Below are 20,407 nucleotides of genomic sequence, written 5' to 3' on the forward strand. Positions count from 1 at the left end.
CTAAAGTATTCTACTTACAAGCTGCATTTATTTAGTCTGTAAAATTTGTGTCTAGCCACACACATCCTCCACACATATTTTGCTGTTTCCATATCTTCCTGCCAAAAAACAAAACCAAAATTTGCTCATTAGTCAAAATACGCATATTCATCACTTACCCTCACAGAAGTCACTGAAATTCTGAAGACTAAATTGCTATTAACTGATTTTAAAAAGTGAAAAAAGTAAAAAAGTAAAAAAAAAAATCCACTTACCGTTTGGAATTGGATTGTCTCTTCTTTGTTTGCAAGTTCTAATGCAAAAAAGGATTTGTTGTGGGACATGTTTGCAATGTCATGCCACCTATAGACAAAAGGAACAGAACATGACTGGTGAGTTGTTTTTTAAACCACAGAAAATACAACTGAATTACAGAGATCATGTCTACAATTTAACTAGCAAAACATTAAGTAACACTAGCAAAACATTAAGTAACAGTCTAACTAAAAAAAAAAATGTATGAATTCCAAACACTGATGCAAAAGTTACCATTCAACTCTCATATTTTTATATATAAAATACATAAGAGATTACTGGATAGTTGTACATGTGAATATTGCTAAGTAAACTTACGTGCGTATCTTAGGACATTATATGTTCTGTGGACAGAGATGTTCCTTTTTGACTCAAGAAATGTTTCACAATTAAATGTATATTACATGTTCATCTCTTAAAATTAATTCAGCTTAAAGGGATTAATTGTATAGCCAACAACCTCACTTCAGCCTTTCAGTATTTAAAGAGATAACAGCAGGGAGACCAACTTTTTACATGGTTTGATGGTGATAAGACCAAGAGGAATTGTTCTAAACTAGAAGGGGAGACTTAGTTCAGGTTTTAGGAGGAAATTATTTACTCAGAAGGTGGTGATGTATTCGAATAGGTTATTCAGAGACACTGTGGGTGCCCCATTCCTAGAGATGTACAAGGCCAAGTTGGAGGTGGCGTGGGCAGCCTGAGCTGGTGGGAGGCAACCAACTCACTGCAGGAGGTTGGAACTGGGCAGTCTTTAAGGTCCTTCCCAACATAAGCCATTCTATGACTCCCTCAAAATTCACTATTTGTTTAGCATAAGGACTAGAAGATAATGCTCAAGTTTATGAAACGAATAAGCACACATCATATCTAAGAGTCTTTCATGCTAGTGAGGTACATACACAAAATATTATGTGTAGGATATTATAAAAATATTTTAATACAGAACAATACTAACCTAAATACAACAGGAGGCCGGCTATTTTTGTGTTTCACAAATATACCATCAAGACATGCTCCAATGAATATGTCACTTCCTTGGCTGTCCTGGAAAAAGTTGCAAAAAATCATGCATATACAGAAAAATACTTGGAAAGCAAAGTTGTATGAGTAACAAACAGTTTCAGAATTCTGAGGAGAGAGGAGGAGTAGTATGTGTTTTGCTTTGAGGACAGTAATATTTATTTGCCTTTATTTTTAACAGGAAGCAGCTATTTTTACATAGGGAAGAAAAGCAACTGAGACAAAAATTAAAGCCCCGTTTACCTTTGCAGGATAGGTCTCTTCACCATAGCCCTCCATTCTCTCCACTTCTTGCATATATAACATTTCTGCATCAGGAGGAGTAAGGCCTCTATAAAAGAAAACAGTGATCAGCTAATACAGTCAACAGTATAAAAAATATATTTGTTTTACTCTGAATGACACCGTTAAACCTACAAGAACACCACCAAGACTATCAGGCACCCATCAAAACATACCGTTTCAATCTGTACTACGTCTGAAAACCTGTCTCCTTTTTAAAAAAAAAAGCCAACCCACATTAGTATTATTATCATAGTCATAAACACATTTTGCTAATTTGACAACAGAGAAAGTAACTTTCCTTTGTTTTGGACCATCACATTTAGCAGCCTTAGATCATAAGCATTCTGGTCCAATGACCATCTTTACATTTCAATTGCCTGCAGAATTTGCCAGTATTGTTTATTCAGAGACATCTTTCTGGGGCCACAACTTCATGTTGTAAACAAGTTTCAGATTCTTTATCAGGTGAAGTCGCACTATTTACTGCTGCACCATATTAATCTTCTAGAAAAATCCTCTTGTTTACTTTAAGAGTCATTAGTTCAGGTTTCGTTTAGGAAAAAAAAAATCAAACAACAACAAGACACAGCCATATCAGTGAAAAAAACTCATTTAAATGAGACTAAATTAGTTCAACTTCCTTCTGAGATTCTCAACTCCCTGAGCTTCTGAAGTAGTCACATCAAAATTGTGCAATAAAGAGCTTTAGAAACGTTACCTGTATTTCTGATGTAGTAAGGCAACTTTCTGTGTCGCTTCTTCCAATATTTTTTCTTCCTGTAGCCAACCCTTCAGGTAAGATAGCATTTATAAAATGAACTACAAAACATTCTATGAAATAAAATGGCTGTAATGTCTTTACACAGAGAAATCAACCCTCCACACTAATTTTGAAGCTTAGACTCTGTATAACATAAACAAAACCAAAAAGTACAGTTTTGAAGTGTTTTACTTGCTTTCTTGTCTCTACCCTCATAACCTTTTAAATACAATATAACTGAAAAGATCTTGCAGTATCTTTGCTTCTGTGTAATATCTCACCACATTCTCAGAAAACCTTTACTGAATTTGACAATCTTGAGAGCAGCAAGCTGGATAAATATAAATCATTACCAAAGATCATGATTTATCAGTCTCATATTTGGCTTCAGCACACTGAAGAGCTACTTACAACACAGTTTGCTTGTGATCAGTAATACAAAAAAAGAACTTAAAGAAATTACTCACCACAGGAAACAAAGCAAATCTTTGTAGAAACTCCTGAGATTCATACTGATCGTAGTCTCCAAAATCAGCTAAAAAATAAAAGCTGCATTCAAACATTTATAACAAAATTATTTGATATCCCATCAATTGCAGAAGGATCCCCAAATAGCAAATCTTCATATTACTGAACTATGATCTAAAACAACGCATTAACCAGTAATGTTTATGAAGAGAAAAATAAAAACAGATTCTGTGTTCTTATCTTCAGAAAAATTGGTCAGATTGCTTGTGGATAGAAGGGGAGAAGAAACGATAAAACAAGCAGAACTCTGCGCCAAGTTCCTCAGGCTTTTATTTGCGCAGTTCTTAATCACAGTTGAGGACAGAAGGCACCTCTGGAGACTAGTGTTCTCTCCTGCCCAAGCAGGTCTGCTACAGCAGATTGTCTCAGGGCCTCCCCCAGTCGTGTTCTGATTACAGATTTCTGTGCAATCTGTTCCGGTGTTTCATCTTTCTCACAACAAAAAATTTATAAAATTTCTCATATCCCAACTTGTGCTCATTGCCTTTTATTCTGTCCCTGAGTCCCACTGAAAAGAGTGTGGCTTTGTCTTTACTTCCTCCTCTCCAATATGTACTTGCACACAACCACACTGTCAGCATTGAGCTGACAGACTGTTCTCACTGCTGGATTCCGAGCAGCCAGAGCACCTTGGACTCTGCAGCTTCCAGCTTCTGTTCACAACTCGCTGCATGAAGACATCAACAAAGTGGAAATCAGATGCCTTAATTTCCCTGATTCAAACATATGCTCCGACAGAACTTAATAAAAACTGATTTTATGTCACACCAAAAAGCATCAAGAAGAATCTGTGTCTTTTTTCTTTCTAGGAAAGAAGTAGCCAACAATTCAAAGAAATAAAACAGCCTAAATCAGAAATGTATGTATAATCTCACAAGATAAACTGTTCTAAGAAACATCAGCCTGCCCAGAACAGCCTCTCCAAACCACAGAAACATAATCTCCGCATCTTATTTACATTACACAGATTCTAACCTATAATAGTATAACTGCAGAAACATTTAGGAATCAAGTATTTATTATGCATTAGCAATTACTCTGCAAGTTATTCATGATTAAAGGGAAGAGCCCATGACACACTAGACCAACAAAGTACTTGAGATAAAGCAGTGCTTAGAAGCAGCCTATTGTAAGTATTTCAAACACAAATCGTTCTTGAATTCACCGCACTCAAAACAGCAAACAACTGCTTCTGTTAGTTCACTAGCTAAAATTAACTGACCTACCTTCTATAAGCTACTTCAGTCATTGGAGTGCATTAATTTAGAACCTGCACTTTTTCTATGTTGTTTTTTTCATCATGTTATCAACACATGTAGTTCTCACATAAAAGACTGAGAGAAGAATGTGAAAGCTACAAGGATAAATATTTTCCATCTGGAAAGAGGATTACATTGAAAGATATCTATAAACAACTTACAGAGCAGAGAAACTTCTATACTGTCTAAAGATATTAAAATAACAAAGCAAGATTTGGCCAGCTGAAGACCATTAAATCCTGGCTTAGATTAAACAGATACACTGCTACATAAACACTAACATTATTCATCTACACCACTGATACTATATTCTCAGAAAAACATGATCATAATCTTTAATGTGTTGTAGTCATTACACAATTTAAAAAAATCAGACAAAAAAAGAAAAAAAAAAATCTGTGGTTGTATGCACTGATAGTGATATGCAGCTTTACAACTGCTGTTAGATGTACTGGAGTGACATCCACAGAGAAGTCTTACATAGACACAATAAACAAAGCTACTACACTAAAAAACTGTTGACTTGAGAGATTTCACATCAAACAAACATGTTAGCAGGGAACACCAGACATGGTAACATTAATGAGGAAAACACTAATTAGGAAAAACAAAGTAACTATTTTCACATATACACCTCAAAAATGCATTTTCAGGAAAGATTTTAACATAGTACACAGACTGTTAAAAATTCCTAACTTCAAATTATCTTCCGTGTTAGTATCTCCACCTCTTCTCCCAGATATCCTAGTACTGCTGTACATTCAAATCTGTTTATTACGTCCCTTTCTGATGTGACAATGTCAGAATAAAGAGTTTTCAGTAAGAGAAACAGATGAAAGCTCTGCTGACACAAGCATACAACTTGCTTCTGAGTACTCCGAAGGAATTCAAGTGTCTAGGTACCTAAGGTACACCTCAGAGGACTGCTCTGAAATACCAGTAAGTACTGGTATTCAGTATTCAGATCTCACTGTCTGTCCATTTCCCCTCTCTCCCCCTTATTTCCCTTCCCTACCAATACAGTGGCTGATGAAGTTCTAAGGAGCAGGCCTTTCACCTTTCATAACCTACTGAACTGAACTGAACCTTCACTGCATTTGTAGGGTTATCAACTGAAAACAAAAATGTGCTTCATAGAAATAAAATTTACACAGGAAAGCAACTAGCTCTTGCAGATCTGTTATAGCAAGAAGAGGGGTCGATAAGCAATAAACAGAAAGCATGCAACAGAAAATATATCAACAAACTTCCAATGCAACATTGGCGCAATTGCTTTACTTACCTTGAACAGCCAGACCAGCCAAATGTACTGCTTGTTCTAATGTGCAAGGAATGTTGCCCTCCAAGATATCTTTCTTTAATTGCAAATAATACTGATACCTATGTGAAGGAAAAAGAAAAAAATAAAAGGAACAGCTAGAATGGGCTCCTTATTCTCAAGAGACTGCACATCCTCCCTCCATTCACTAGCATGTGGGGAGGACACTGTCATCATTCAGATCCCCTATATAGTCCTTATCAACTCTTCCTTCAACTTTCATTTATCTACCTCAGAATCAAATCCTGATCCCCTTGAAAGGCACAGAATTTTCACAGTTTCCATCTACAACCATAGCCTCATGATTTGTTTGTTCTTCCTCCTTAGTATTGCTGCTATCTCCACTAGCAAACCATCCAGCAGCACACTGTCCACTATGCTGCTGCAGCATTACTGCATTCCCTTCCAGTAAATCCAATATGCATATCCCTTCAATCATGACGGTTACTTTCATTTCTGCACAATTCCCAAATATATTCTGTTCTCACTTTTTTTTTTTTTTTCCATTAAACTGATCTTTTCCTGGATTATCTCTTGAACATGCAAACCCTTTAAGCTGTAACTGCGGACTGTGGTCCACAGTACAAACCACTACTTTCTCAAATTCTTCTGACCCCATTCAGTCATCCATGTCACACCCTACCTTATCCAAGAAGCACATTTGTTTTCTTTGAGACCAATTTGAAAAAAAATTACTGACTTCCTCATATTGTACATTAACTGTTGTGAAGTAAAGCTTTAACACTGAAAACAATGAAGCATGTGCTGCAATTCAGAAATAAAAGTAGTCATGGAAACTTTTTGATAATCAGAAGTTGAAAGACAGTTGTCTTCCTTCTCTGAACTGTTAAAATTCAGTGAGATTTCATAAATGTTGTTTAGACCTTTCCTGGATCCTATTACAAAAAAGCACTATGCCACATTACACCAGATAATATCCTTACAAAAAAGAATCAAAAATAACTGGGCCCAAACCAAGGCCCTTAAAAAAAGTGAAAGGAAAAAGCCACAGTATATCAAACCAAGCTAGAGCAAATTCCTAAGATCGCTGACACGTTATTTCTTTGCTTCGTTTATAAATTGTTTAAAACATTAAAAAGGAAAATAAATACATAGTTTTTATATTTTATATAAATGCTGCCTAAAACAACAATTTCTATTTCTATAAAGTCTATGAAGGGAAAAGCAGGCAATTTGTACATGAGCTATATATTTCAGGATGCTGAAAGTAAAGTTATAGACAAATTTATAAAGCTTACCTGGTAATCTCCTGCTGAAGTTGAGAAACAGTAGGCACATAGAACACTACTCCAAAATACACTGTTGGTTCCAAGGCATATTTGTCCAGCTGCTTTTTCAGAGGCTTGTCCAAATCTACCCATCTGCGCTGATTCTGCTTGTTGTAATACCACAGACTGAAATACGTTATCTGAAAGAAAATCATTTCAATGATGAAACAAATTAGATATTGCTATATTAGATAAAATACACTGTATGAAAGTCTTGCTACCTAGAAATAGAAGACTTAAGATCCTAAGACTAAGGTTATTGAGAAGCCAGAGAACTGGAGGGACATAATATTTTAATATCAAACCCAGTTATTACATCCAGATAATCAACTTACATACATAAGGGCTACCAAATCTAGTTTTTATTTGTGAGCAGTACCTGACTCAGTTGAGGCAATGCATTTAAATGTAACAAGAAAATTAAGAGAAGAGATGAATACAAATAGAATTGGACTACAGGACAGCAGAATACGGCTTGCCTTAGGAACCAGTGGGCAGGCTCACACAGGATGCTGAAGGACAAAAGGGCATAGGCCAAAAAATAGTCACAAATTACGTCATCAAACGCATGTATGGTTTATTCCACTGAGCAAGAAAATGAGCAGCAATCTGCCTTGCTTGAGCAGGCAACTCTTGATCACACAAGAAAAATCCACAAAATTCCATATGCAGTGGAAGAAATTGCCCAAAGCAGCTGAGGAATGCCCATCCCTGGGATTTGACTGAACAACATTTTGAGTAACACAGTAAAACTTTGATTGGATGTGATCTGCTTTGAAAAAAAGTTGAACTAGACTATTTTTCTGACTCCAAAACATAGTTCTACTGAGTAAACACTGCAGAGCCACTCATTCAAATTTAAATCTCTCCAGTACATTTAAACTGATTAAAATCTTCTTCTCCCGTAGCACCTATTTCATTCTGTTCAGAATTATCAGACATGTACTGGAAAATAATAATGGCATTCTCACAGAAAAACTAGAAATCATAATTACATTTTCTTATTGTGGAAGGTAGGGAAGGCAAGGGAATGCAATGAAACACCAGCTAAGTTGAGGACATTCATATGGAGATTCTCCAAGTCTTTGCTACACATACATCATTATATGTTGAAATGGTAGAAATGCCAACACCTTTAATCTAGCACTTTTCTTTACATTATTATGTTTTCAGATGCTTTTAAATTGAGCAAAATAAAGCTATTTAGGAAGGCATTTTACAAAATACAGGAATATTTACCATAATATGTTCTTTTCAATAATTTTCCTGAATTAAACCTGGAAAAATTCTCCACTTTTCAAGGAAAATATTTATTATTTTCTCAGAAGCTATCATTTTGATGTTTTAGAGCACAACTTTAAAATTTACTGGGGAATGAGAGCTGGTAGCACCAAATCTGTGTTTTAGTAATTTCCTGTGAAAACAAGCGTATCTGAAAAATCACACAGAAATCCATCTTCTTAATTTAAAATCTAAATGAGGTGAAGGATCCAGCATCATGGTATTCACTCCATTCCTTACAGCTCCGATACATGCACACAACCACAGCATGGCTCCATATCAGAATGCAGGGAGAGCAATGAAGTCAATTCTCTGTACCAACGCAGAACATTAAGCAATTTTGGACACCAAAGTCAAGATATAGCATTACGTTCACAGTGTCATATATTCTGTAAACACACAGTCACCAGCAATAACTGTGAAATTAGAGCTGTTTTTAAGGCATAATGCCATCCTTCCACATTTAGCAAATACTTCTAAAATCTACTGGCTTACTTATATGTACTTCTCTGCCCCTCTCTAAATTAGCATCAATGCATTTTTAGTGATTTTTGTTTTCTCAGTGCTTAAAAACAAACTAAATTTACGTGGTTAATCCAGGCAATTACAGAATCAGTATGCAGAAGATAGAACATGCTAGAATACAAGCTGTCCTGTATTCTGTCTTCTAACACAACTCTAGTTCCATTTGATAAAAAACACAGGCTATACTACAAACACTAAATTAAATTAGAACTGTTTGTAGACACAAAAAAAAAAAATTCTCAGGTGGACATTGAGTGCTCTTCACTTCAGAATTCTAAAAATAAAGCATGAAATTTAAGAAGTCAAACACTTCTAGTTTCAAGGAGAAAAAAGTGGCTCTGATCACAAACAATACAAAAAAAATATTGTATTCTAAATTTCTCAGTTCAAGTGCATCAGATTGGCTGATGTCGGAGAAAATATTGGCTTTTATTTCTGTGTTTCAATTTGTCAATCCCTACCATCCAGTGCATGGTGGCCCCTGTCATCTCACAGCTTAAGATTCTTTAAGATATTAAGAATTTTAACAACAGTGCCACAGGTTCTCCACGAAGAAGAAATATTATATCCACTGCAACATCTCACACTGTAAAAGGAAAAAAAAAAAAAAAAAAGGATAAAAATTATCCCTCACAATCCGTTCTGTGCTCTGAAGGAGGAAAGGAAGACCCCTGTGCTGCCCCAGCTGGCTGGCTCATGGCTAGCCACACCATGCAGGCTGAGAGCACAGCCTGGAGAGCATCAACAGCAGCCGCTGGATGCAAGCAGAACCCTAGAAGAAACCAAAAGCTACACGTAAAAAGGCCTGCAGAAGCACACCATCAAAGCTGAAAGACTTCTGGAACATATACATCACATAAACGCTTCTGGAAACCAGACAAACATTTATAAGCAACACTATGAATAAGTTTCAGCTGCAGCTTTGGTGTACATAAGCTTCAAACAAACACAGATTTGTAACAGAAAGTGGAGAATGAACTGAAATGTCTGGTAACAGCACCACTGTTCTGTACTCACTGAATGCAGATACTCCTGATTCTACAACAAGGATAAACTGAATGTACAACCTATTTTTAAGCCACGATGATTTCTTGTGCTTGTCCATTTCCATACCACACAGACCACTTTTCCTTACCATGCACAGAAACGAGATATTACTGGCACAAGACTAAGAAAAATGTTTCTGTTTTTTAAAATATACTCTGGAATCCAGAATATACTTTATTAAGATTTTTCTGTCACGTTACTTTCCCTTAAAATCTCCTCCAAACTGGATTATCAAAAGTAACTAAAATACAAGCCAAGGTAAATGCTATGGGCCAAAGCCCACCTTCTGACTTCTATGCAATCCCTTCACTTGACTGCAAGGGCAGAATCTGGCCCTGTTAAATTTCAGAGTAGTTTATGTGCCCTGGAATATTTTCACTGATTAAAATAGAATCCATTTTATTCATTATAGGAGTTTTTATTATTAGTAGCATAGGACAGCACCCAATTCTAAAAAGAATGTAATGACATAACTCCTAAAATATGTTAAGCTGTTAAGATTAACGCTATTTGAGGTTCATTTATTTTAGTGACTTATTCATCACCCAATCCCTTTGAAGAAAGTCAAATATAAATAACAGAACTTTAACACTTCTGCAGTTGCTTTCTACCTAGCTGCTTCCTGCCGCTACGGACAGAAACATGAAGTATGTTTATACAGAAGTTGAAGAATGCAAAGAAAAGCCCAATATAAATCTTACAGCCAACAAGGCCCATCGGTTTGTGGGAAAGAGAGGTAGCACCCACACCGGTACCTGCAGTCAGTGAGTCCTCACAAGCTAAGCAGAGGAGCTCTGTCAGGTTACGTGTGCCACAAAACTACATCACTATTATATCCTCTTGCATGATGTCCCATGACAGCCTAAGAAACAGGGTTGATCAGTCAATAAGAAAAGACTCATGAAAAATCTTACTATTGTTTTCTCTTACTTAATGGCAGGGTATAGGGAAGACAGAGCCAAATTATTCTTCCAAAGGAGACTTCCAGTGAGAATCGTTGGAGGGATGAGAAATAGTGCGAGCTGCAATGTGGTAAACTCAAATCAGATTAGGAAAAAAAATTCACAATGAGATTTGTCAAACACTGGAAGGGGTTTCCCAAAGAGGCATCAAGTTTCCATTCTCAGATTTCCTTTGAAACTGAATCAGTGACAAAGTCCTTCTACCCTGTACCTGATATTAATTGGCTATAATTAGCAGCCATATTTCATTTTATTTTTATTAAAATGAACCTGTCTCATCCCTAACATAATTCCACTTTGTTTGGCTCTACTTTAAGCATAATTTATACATATCAGTTATTCTGACTAGCACTACACACAGAAGAACATCTTTAATAAAGAATCTCAGGGTCTACTTTGGTCACAATTTACACTATCTAGAAAAGGAATCTGACTGACAAATATGTATGCCAGATATCAAGTGTGTAATAGTCTCTCCTAAAAGCAGCTGTTCTGCATCCCCAAACTAGATTGTGCCTTTCTGTTCTCAGCAGTGTAACACATCAGAAAAAGTTTTATTTCCTAAGATCCTGAGACAACACTATTACTGCTGCCTTTTACAAAATTATTCTCTATAAATCCACAGATAAAGAAAAAAAAAACAAAACAATTTCTACAGGTGCCTTTCTGTCTTTATATTGGCATGTATGAATACAACACTCCATAAGGCTTTCTTGAAGAGAATGCTGAAAACACTGTCTCATCATAAGAGAATGCTGAAAACACTCATCATAAGCTCTGCAGCCAAACTAAGATCCTAGCTAGCTCAGGGACTCCACTGAGTCTCACTTTATCTTATACTTGGATATAAAACAGCCCCTGCCATCAGAATACAACTGTTAAAATAGACTGCTTTCAAAACTGGCTCAATAATCTCGTACTATGCACAACTGCCAGATACAAGCAAAGGCTTTACTCTATGTCCAACATCAAGAACTACAGAAGGAGACAAAAGGCACTAAAAATTCTCCAGAAACTTTCTTCTTATCACAGCAGACATCCCCCTCCACAAATCTTCCCAGTGGAGAAACCCGGACTGGTTTTGGAGCAGCCTGGACTGGCCAGGGTACAAGATGCAAGAAGTGGTGGAAAAAAAAATCTCTAAGTCTTGCCATGTATCTGCCACTGAACAGAAAGCTGCAGCCCTTGACATCCACCAGTGCCTTCAGTATAAGGAGGAGGGCTGAGGAGACTCATAGAAATCCCCTCTTTTTTTCCCCCATTTGATGCCACTCACTTTAGGGCACTTTGGCTTTCTTGACTATTTTTGTTCTAGCACAGACAAGGTTTTCAACTGCAGCTACCCGTAGGGAGGATGTAGCAAGGTACAAAAAGAATTCAGAAAGAAGCCAAGCTTAACTCTTTCACACAGTAAACATTTTTTTTCCTACACAGCCTACTGCCAAATCTGCAATGATTTTCTCCTGACTGCATCAATATCATTATCAATATCATTCTCACAAATCCTACCTAAACAAAGCAGTTGCCAATTACAGCTTAAATCAATATTGCAGGGATTTTTCAAGAAATTTAAGAATCGTAGTTTTAAAAGACAGTATTTTGCAAGGTAATCTAACATTCTAATTCGGATTAAAGCACTGCAAGAATGGTGGTATGTGAATAAATGGGATTTCCTCTGAGGGACAAGGCAGATTTAACTTATCAGAACGTTATACAAAATTAAATTGGCTTATCTACAAGATAAAAAGCAATACTTTTACAGCACATAAAAGATGTTACGTCCCATCAAGACACATTTTAATCTATTGCAGAAACAGGTCAGCTATTGGTGACCTGTTTTTCTTCTTCTGTAAATTGTGCTACTTTTCCCACCTCTGTGCAAGACTCCAAGAAGGATAAACTTGCATACTTGCTTCTGACTCTCACCTTATAAAGCACCAACATTAAAGGAAGTATTACATTTGCAATTATTGGATTCTGAAATTCTGATCATTTTACAGTGTCAAAGTAGCCTAAAAGTACAAAACAATAAGCTAACATACCTGCTTCAGAACTAATGAAAATCTGTTAAAACTAGTATAAAATTAGTATAATACTATATCACAACTCACAGGTATTGTGACAGTGAAAGAATACAATCAAGTTATACAATCAAATTCTGACTGAACTTTATTAAAAACTAGAGAAATCAGGGCAGCGTTACCTAACTGCCACCTAAGCTTTCATGGAAAAATCTTAATTAATTTTGTGTCGCTCAGTGTAATAAGCAAGATGGAGAGTAAAACTTACCCCAGAGCATACTGCTGTTTTCCTTCAGAAAAAAACCATGACAGTAATTACACCTAAGGCAATTGTTGATTTTTAAAATGCTCTGTCCTTCTGTGTATCTGGACACATGAATTATTATTTCAGCACATTTAAAATTAATGCACAATGCAGTCAATATTGTTTTTCAAGAGAGTTGTATTTTAAATGAATAACACAACACACTGAAGGTCTTTCTATGCATTCCTCCATGATTTCTCTCCCTTTCCTAAAGCTAAGCAAAACTTCATTCAGAGAAGCAGCCATTAATAGTTCAACAACCAGCACTTTTTTGTTTTATTTCTTTAAGTACTAGTCAATATTTTTTAAAAATTTGATATGAGGCATCAGCATAATTATGTTACTGTCTCCTCTGTCATTGCTTAGCCCAACTTTTACCTGCTGATCAGTATGCTTACTAATACGTACACATGCAAGAGAGCTTATGGTTGACTTGGTCTTATTTTCAAAACATTGTTTACCTATGTAAAAAAAAAACAAAACAAAAAAAACCCACTGAATTAAAAGTATTTTCATGCATTTTCTCAAAACAAGAGGTGATCCTTTGGACTTCAGAACAAAGTTTTAGAAAACACTAGAACACCATTTCAGAATTTCCAAGTTATTCAAAGTTTGGATAACTTTGATTCATTCTTTCCCATTACGTCCAAAACAAACACAGGAATTCACATGTACACCACACATACTTTACACAGCAGCTCTTTATTTTTTTAACATGAGTCAGTATTGCACTTATGTACCACACATTTGCACTGAAGTCAGATTCTGTTTGCACACGTTAGCAGAATTTGGCCATTTATTCTGGCATTAAACTGTTATTACAAAACAGAATTAAAAGATTCAGCAAGAGACTAAATCAGTTGTAACATCTCTTGCCAAATATCCTATAAATATCTAACTGTAGTAGATATAAACATTTTTATATTCTCGAGTACCTAATTTGTATGCTTGTGTCCAAAATGCAACACACGCAGTATTAAACATTCTTTTCTAGTTAGTTAATAATCAGAGCTCTGAACACTCTTTCACAACTTGCAACTTGAAAACGGTTTTCCAGAACAAATACAGCTCTTCCTTTGACTACAGTGAAATAATAGTTTGAGTATAGTCCTCTCAAGGGACAAAAGACAAACTATTCCTCAGTTTAATGCACTCACTTCACTTTTTTTGCAAGGCTTGCCACTCAGTAACAAAATTAAACTGTCCAAGTACTTAGACTTTCTGAATCCTAAATTTGTGTCCATACAAATTGAAAATGAGATAAATTGGAAAAAAAAATTAAAAAGTAAATTAGTGTTAAGCCACACATTACATAATCTGAGGACTACTATTCAAGTATGATCTGTTAATATTAAAAGATGGTACAGCACTAATAAACCAGTAAATTCACTACCTAAATTCACTCACTACAAATTACACCAAGATAAATTTTATCAGTGTGTAAATAGGTCAAGATTCCACTCATAACTCCTGCAACTAATTATTCTGAGGCTGTACAGCAAAACTTCATAGCCCATATACAGTAATCTGATGCTCATGCCTCCACTTTCCTATCTGATGTAAATTTCAGTGCTTAAATAGTCATACTTTCTAGTTTAACACTTTCAATTCACACTTTAAAGGGTGTGTTGTGCATTAAAAATATGAGTTCTTAGAGAATGTACTTAGTATTCCACAGTATCAAGGATTAATACTGGTTTTGCAGATTGAAGCAAATGCTCAGCAATCTTCCTGAAAACTTCATACTAAGAAAATAGTCAGAAATGAACCCTATATCTGCTTGGCAAATCCTACTATTTAAAAGTAAAACAACATTTTTTGAACGCAAGCTCTGGAAAGTAATTTATATCCCTACTTTCCATTCCCTTTTATTGCAACACATTTTCCTGCCAAAATAATCCATGCAAGAATGCATGACCAAAAGAATCTGCTCTGAGTTCAGTAGCGTGCTGTCAACTCCCTCAGTCTGATATATGACTCTTAATTGAGGGAATTGCCAGCCTTTTTTTTAAAACAACAACAACAACAAACAGATTTTAGGAGTAGTTCCAGTGAAAGAGATAATAAATTGCTGAAAAGAAAAAACAACCAACCACGCATCTCTGACGCCTTGTAAATAGACAAATAAAAGCCAATGGTCATAATTCCAAAACACAAAGCCTTTGCATTTTGCAAATCAAACATAGTTAAATTCTTTACCTTCTGTTGACTAAGCAGTGACATCTGAGGGTGCATAAACTGACAAACTCCATTCAGTCACAACAATTGAATTCTAAATATATGACGCCTGATGTGTTCTAAGTAAATGCTAAAGCTATGAGAGTACTCAGATTTTCCTTTTTCTAGAAAGAGCAAGGAAAAAAAAGCCATAGCACTCCACAGAATTGCACTTTTCCACAGCGATTGTACAGATTAAGAATATTTGGACAACGCAAAAAGCATACTGGGACAGAAAACATAAACAGTAAACAAACACAGATGAATGGATTCCCTGTTTTTCCATTTATTCTATAAATGAGGGAAAAAAATATTTCTGAGAACAACTGACTGTATGGAGTATTTCCTACTGATAAATTCTACACCTATGTGTGCTAATTCTGTTATTATTCTGTTTGCAGAATAATCACCATATGCATGGGAGAAGAGTTCGATTTCAGTTGAAAAAGTATATTTTAAAATACGTAGCAAAAAACTGGGGAGTGAAGGGGAAGATGTTATACAGCTCAGCTAGTGTATACCACATTTCTCCATAAGGCCAGACATTGATCTAAATGACTACATGCTTGCTCAAAGACACCATCTGCAAACAGGTTTGTGATTTGTGAACAAACACTAGAAATAGTCACCAGCACACATATCACATTTGTGCTTCAGGTTCTTTTTGGAGCACTGATCCACCAGAAATAAATGCACAAAAATAACATTCTCTTTCATGTCCTAATCTATTAGGATTTAAAATCTCATGTCTCTCAGCAATTCTTAGCCATGTTGCTTAGGCAGAAAGTGTGTGGTGGCATTTCTCTTTCTTTTCTTTTAAATGATATTTTCAGCATTGTTGAATTTAAAAATTTAATCACCGCTGTGACTTTGTTCATCTTCCTAAGCTTCTGTTCACTGTCACTTCTCACACGTTATTACCTTAGGCATTCTCTTGTTCTGTAAGGTATGTTTTGCACCAGTTTTGGATCAATCCAATTCATCCTCAAGACCAGACTGTTTAGAAACAAGGGGCGCACACAGAACAGCTGTTCAGCTGCTGTTGTGACCAAGCTGCTTGCCCCAAAAGGTTAAGGATTCACCACGAAGGTCATCTAGCACCAGAGACAAAGCCACACCTTAACTCGACAGTTCACTCACCTCCCGCAACTCAAGCCTCTGAGCCACTGCTTCCAGACTTTCCTGGCCTGTGCTTTCCACAGATAGTGTGAACTCCACAAATTCATTATTGAGTAGCTGGATCCGAGCCACCAAGCAACTCTTGCTGGATACTGTATAGCGTCGAGTTCGTTTCAATTTTAACCCAAAAGGTAGAGGCATCTTCTTTCCCACACCGATGGTTGGAGATTAAAAGCTACTACCACCAGGGACTTGAGAGAGGAAAAGCAGCAGTTTCCTCTCAAACAGTAAGGAGCTGTAAAGTCTCCAACAATCAACCACCAGCAGCAGTATCCATTAAAGGTAAGCAATTTTTCCACCAACACACAAGTAGGGGGGCATCCACTGGAATCCTAGCAAGAAGCAAAAGAGAAAGAAAAATATATATGAAGCAGAAACAATTTTCAGAGCTGTTATACATTCAAATACTCAAAGAAGCACAGGAGTTTCTGGTTTTTCCACATACAACACTTGTCTTCAAGTGTTTTTGTGTGTGTGTGCGTTTTTTTTACTTGTAAATAAATAACGAGTCTTGATTAAACATGGCTGAAATGCCTTAAAATAAAAAGCATTTCTTAACTGAATTGGTATTTAAGTGAAAGACCTCTAGAAAGTTCTTCAGTACTTGTAATGCTGACGAAAGCCTTTTCTTTAAGAGCAAAACCAGCAGTTAGGCATTATTTCAGAGCAGCGTGGAGCCTCAGCTGCTATCTGTTGGATTAAACACAAAACCAAGCCCCAAAGAAAGGCAGGAAGCGAGGCACTACACCTCACACTTCAGCCATTTCCTACCAGACAATTAAAATCCAATTCTTCTAATTTTCCCTGAATTGCAACTCGCGGAGCCATTATGTCTTATATTAAAGTGCGGTACACTGTTTGAGGTTATGGTTTCCCTCACACCACAGTATGCTAATTCTGAAAACTATTTTTTTTCCAGTTTTTCATTGGGGGGGGGGGGGGGGGGGAAGAAAGAAAAAATGTACTTTTTTTTTTTTTAAACGTAAAGGCAGCCGGCTGTTCACCCCCCCCGCCTTTCGCAAACACCTTCACACCTGCTCTCCTGTCGGCTCTGCCGGGCACTTACTTCACCCTTCCCCTCTTCCAAGCTGTCTCACCTCTCGTGCCCCAGCCTAACTGGTCTGGATTTTCAGCAGCACACGGAAAACAAACGCGCCGCATGAAAGCAGGTAGTGCTGCAGCAGCGCGAGCGCTCAAAGCACCACCACCCAAATAAAAGCGCTTCAGCCAGGCGGCGGTCGGTTTCATGAGGGCCGCCCAACCACCATGACTCGAGCCGATGCCCACCCGGTTCCCGGTTCCCGGTCCGGGCAGCTCCCACGGGCGGCAGCGGGATGGGCCGGGCCCGGGCGGCGGCCCCGAGCACACAGCGCGGCGGCATTGTTTGAGCTCCGCTGGGTTGAGGTGCCGCGGGACCTCTAGCGGCAGCACCGTGCTTCTCGAAATAAAGAGGTGTAATCACACACACGCACACATACAAACAAACAAACAAACAACAAATCACAGGAATAATGCGTTTTAAAAGACACAGTTTGATTCCCGAGGGCTCTTCTCAGATAAGAATAGCCACAAGATTTAATACATCCATTTATTTGGGAAAGGGGAATCAGAAGCAACCTCCCTGCTGCACCTGTTTGTACAAAAGGTTTAAACAACCGGATAACACCACACTGCTGTATGTTTACACACACACACAGAGAAATGCAACGTTACTCAGTGCAACCACACTGGGTTGCAATGCCCTGCCAGGCCCCGTGCTCTGCTCTTTCAGGCGCCCGTGGAGGCAGAAGGGCTGCAGGCCCGAGGAGCAGCTTGGCATTTTTCCTCAATGACATCTTTGCAACTTAGAGAACGATCAGAAGCACATTTCATGGCCATGCCTCTAATAAGCTGGATGCCGTTCTAGCATTGTACACAGTCCTCATCCTCCACAGATACCATCTAAAAACTTAAGATTCATTACTACTGGTTTAACGCTCCCTCCCCACTCCCCCCTCCCCCAATAAATAAATAAATAAATAAATAAAATAAAATAAATTCCAAACACTGACTCAATTACTCTTGGGTGTGGCCACAATAAGTAGCAACTGACAGCAACAGGTTTCCCTGAAAATTCTAGAGACAGGCTGAGCCTCCTCACTTGATTACTTGCTCTGCACACTGATCCTCCAAATCCAGCCCTGAAGCACACAGGGAACGCTCTGTGGACAGAAGCTTTTAGTTTCCTGCCCACTGCCAGCAGAATCTCGCACTGGTTTTATTCCTGGCAGTGAAACTTTTGGCTGACTGACCTTAGCTCACTTCTATGACACATTCTGTGCACAGTTATGCATTCTTTTCTTTGGTGCTACAGCACAGTGAGAAACCAGTTATTGATTTTTTTGAAGGCTGCAATCACAAGTGCAGTGCTGTTCTAATCTCAGTTTTACGGTCTGAACATAAAAGACTGAAACTGTTATGACCCCATCAGACCCTTAGAAAAGTATCCCAAGAAGAAACATCAGGAAGCAGCGGTTGGTGAAATTCACAAGGCACCTAATGCTGACTTTAGGCAGTCTCCAATCTCAGTAATTTCTCTATGTGCGCAGTAGCAACGCAGGCATGGGGAGGAAGCTTAGGTCAGAATTTTCAGAACATTCCAGGAGCAAACAGCAATGCCAGGTGTATTTGCCTTCTGTATAATTTTAAGTTGGGATACGTCTGCACTGTTACAAAGCTACAGCCAGAAGCTGCAAACCCAGGTGCAAAACCTCTCTCAAAAACAACAACCCTTTAATTTGGCAAGCCTGGGATTTTCACACAAGAAGTAAAAATGTCATTCGTGGCCAAACTTGGTACGCTTATATTTCAACACATAGTTGCTTTTAAAATTACAGCATCATGCTCGTGACTGAAACACAATTACCAAGCACTGCGATATCTTTTCCCCTTACTTACCCCTCCCGCTTCCCACTTTCCCCTCAGTAATAAGCATTTTACTCTACAAAGATTTTCAAACAGTCTGTGTCAATGATAGCACGTGAAATAAAAGTGCAACATCTCCTATAATTTTAAATGCTCAAAGCTTTTTTTTTTTTTTTTTTTTTTTTTTTTTTTTTTTTTTTAAGAGAGAGAGAGAGAGATGTAGGGAGCCAGAAAAAAAATAAATCAATCAGAGTACTCTACCCTCCCCTTGTTTTTACCAGTTAATCTTTGACTTGGCTCCTGGACTAAGAGCCACAGTAAGTGCACATTTCAAACTTCTCCTTTCTCCAAAGCACAGAGCTCTACACTCTTCACTTTTCAAAAAGTAAATGCTGGGAACTCCTCTCACAGCACATAGCCACGCTTACCCACTAAGTTTGCCTGCTGTTTTCCCATTACCTTTTGCTGTGATCTGAAGACACCGAGCCTCCTTTCACATATGTGCAGCTGAAGAAAAACCACAGTGCTCCGAGATGTCTTCTGGCGGAGCCATCTCATCTGTACTCCTGTACTGCCTTACTGTGCTCCTCCCGCACCGCACAGCTGCTATCTCGACTAACCCACCTTCTTCTCAGATCACTCATAGTGAAAACATTCCTCACTTCCTGTCTCAAAAAACTTGCTCTGGGTATCATTCCACTGGGTGAAGAGCTGGGGGTGGAAGGAAATATTGCAACAAAATAAACCAGTGCCAGCCAGCTCTGCAGGCAGCCTTTCCACGCCACGCTGTGCTGCACGAGCACAAAATCGCCTTCTCTGGAATATTTTCAAGTCGTCCGTCTCTGTGCGCCCGTGTGTGTGTGCATTTAATTTCTTTTCCTGGAGGCGTTCCCCTCGCTCTACCCATGCGGAAGGATACACCGAAAGAATTAAAGCAAAGGCCCGTATGCTTGCAGCCCATTACCTCACAGAGTTGGAATGCCTGGCAGGGAGAATGTCAGCAATGAACAGCTGCTTCACTGGCTGCGGGCTGCTACAGAAATAGGGGCTACAACAAATAGCAGGCAATCCTTGCTTTTTTAATCATATGATCATTTATTTTAAGCTTTTCCAATTAAGGTAAATCTCTTACAAAAAAATAATTATCTGTTGGCCGTATTATTTTTATTAGTATTATTTTTACACTGTTTGGAAACATATTCAGGGTTTAA

The 20,407-nt window shown here is 37.8% G+C and overlaps 1 protein-coding gene across 3 annotated transcripts in view; it reads right to left on the reverse strand.

Moving 5' to 3' along the window:
- Window positions 1-20,096, reverse strand: part of PTPN21 (protein tyrosine phosphatase non-receptor type 21) — a 35,856-nt gene extending 15,760 nt beyond the window's left edge. For 2 of the 3 annotated variants that reach the window (XM_042863227.1, XM_042863209.1), the window contains exons 1-10: window positions 19,656-20,096; window positions 16,254-16,624; window positions 6,727-6,896; window positions 5,432-5,529; window positions 2,830-2,897; window positions 2,321-2,391; window positions 1,561-1,648; window positions 1,253-1,341; window positions 255-342; window positions 19-98 (exon numbers count right to left, since the gene is read on the reverse strand). In XM_042863227.1, the coding sequence (XP_042719161.1) occupies window positions 19-98; window positions 255-342; window positions 1,253-1,341; window positions 1,561-1,648; window positions 2,321-2,391; window positions 2,830-2,897; window positions 5,432-5,529; window positions 6,727-6,896; window positions 16,254-16,433 (932 nt within the window). In that variant the 5' untranslated portion in view covers window positions 16,434-16,624; window positions 19,656-20,096. Of the gene's footprint in view, window positions 1-18; window positions 99-254; window positions 343-1,252; window positions 1,342-1,560; window positions 1,649-2,320; window positions 2,392-2,829; window positions 2,898-5,431; window positions 5,530-6,726; window positions 6,897-16,253; window positions 16,625-17,389; window positions 17,576-19,655 lie in introns of those variants that run through there. The other variant, XM_042863219.1, reaches the window with a different exon arrangement.
- Window positions 20,097-20,407: the final 311 nt, after the last annotated feature.

This window comes from Lagopus leucura, unplaced genomic scaffold (assembly GCF_019238085.1).
Source record: "Lagopus leucura isolate 7727_CA_CO unplaced genomic scaffold, USGS_WTPT01 Super-Scaffold_1, whole genome shotgun sequence".
In the NCBI taxonomy this organism is placed as follows: domain Eukaryota; kingdom Metazoa; phylum Chordata; class Aves; order Galliformes; family Phasianidae; genus Lagopus; species Lagopus leucura.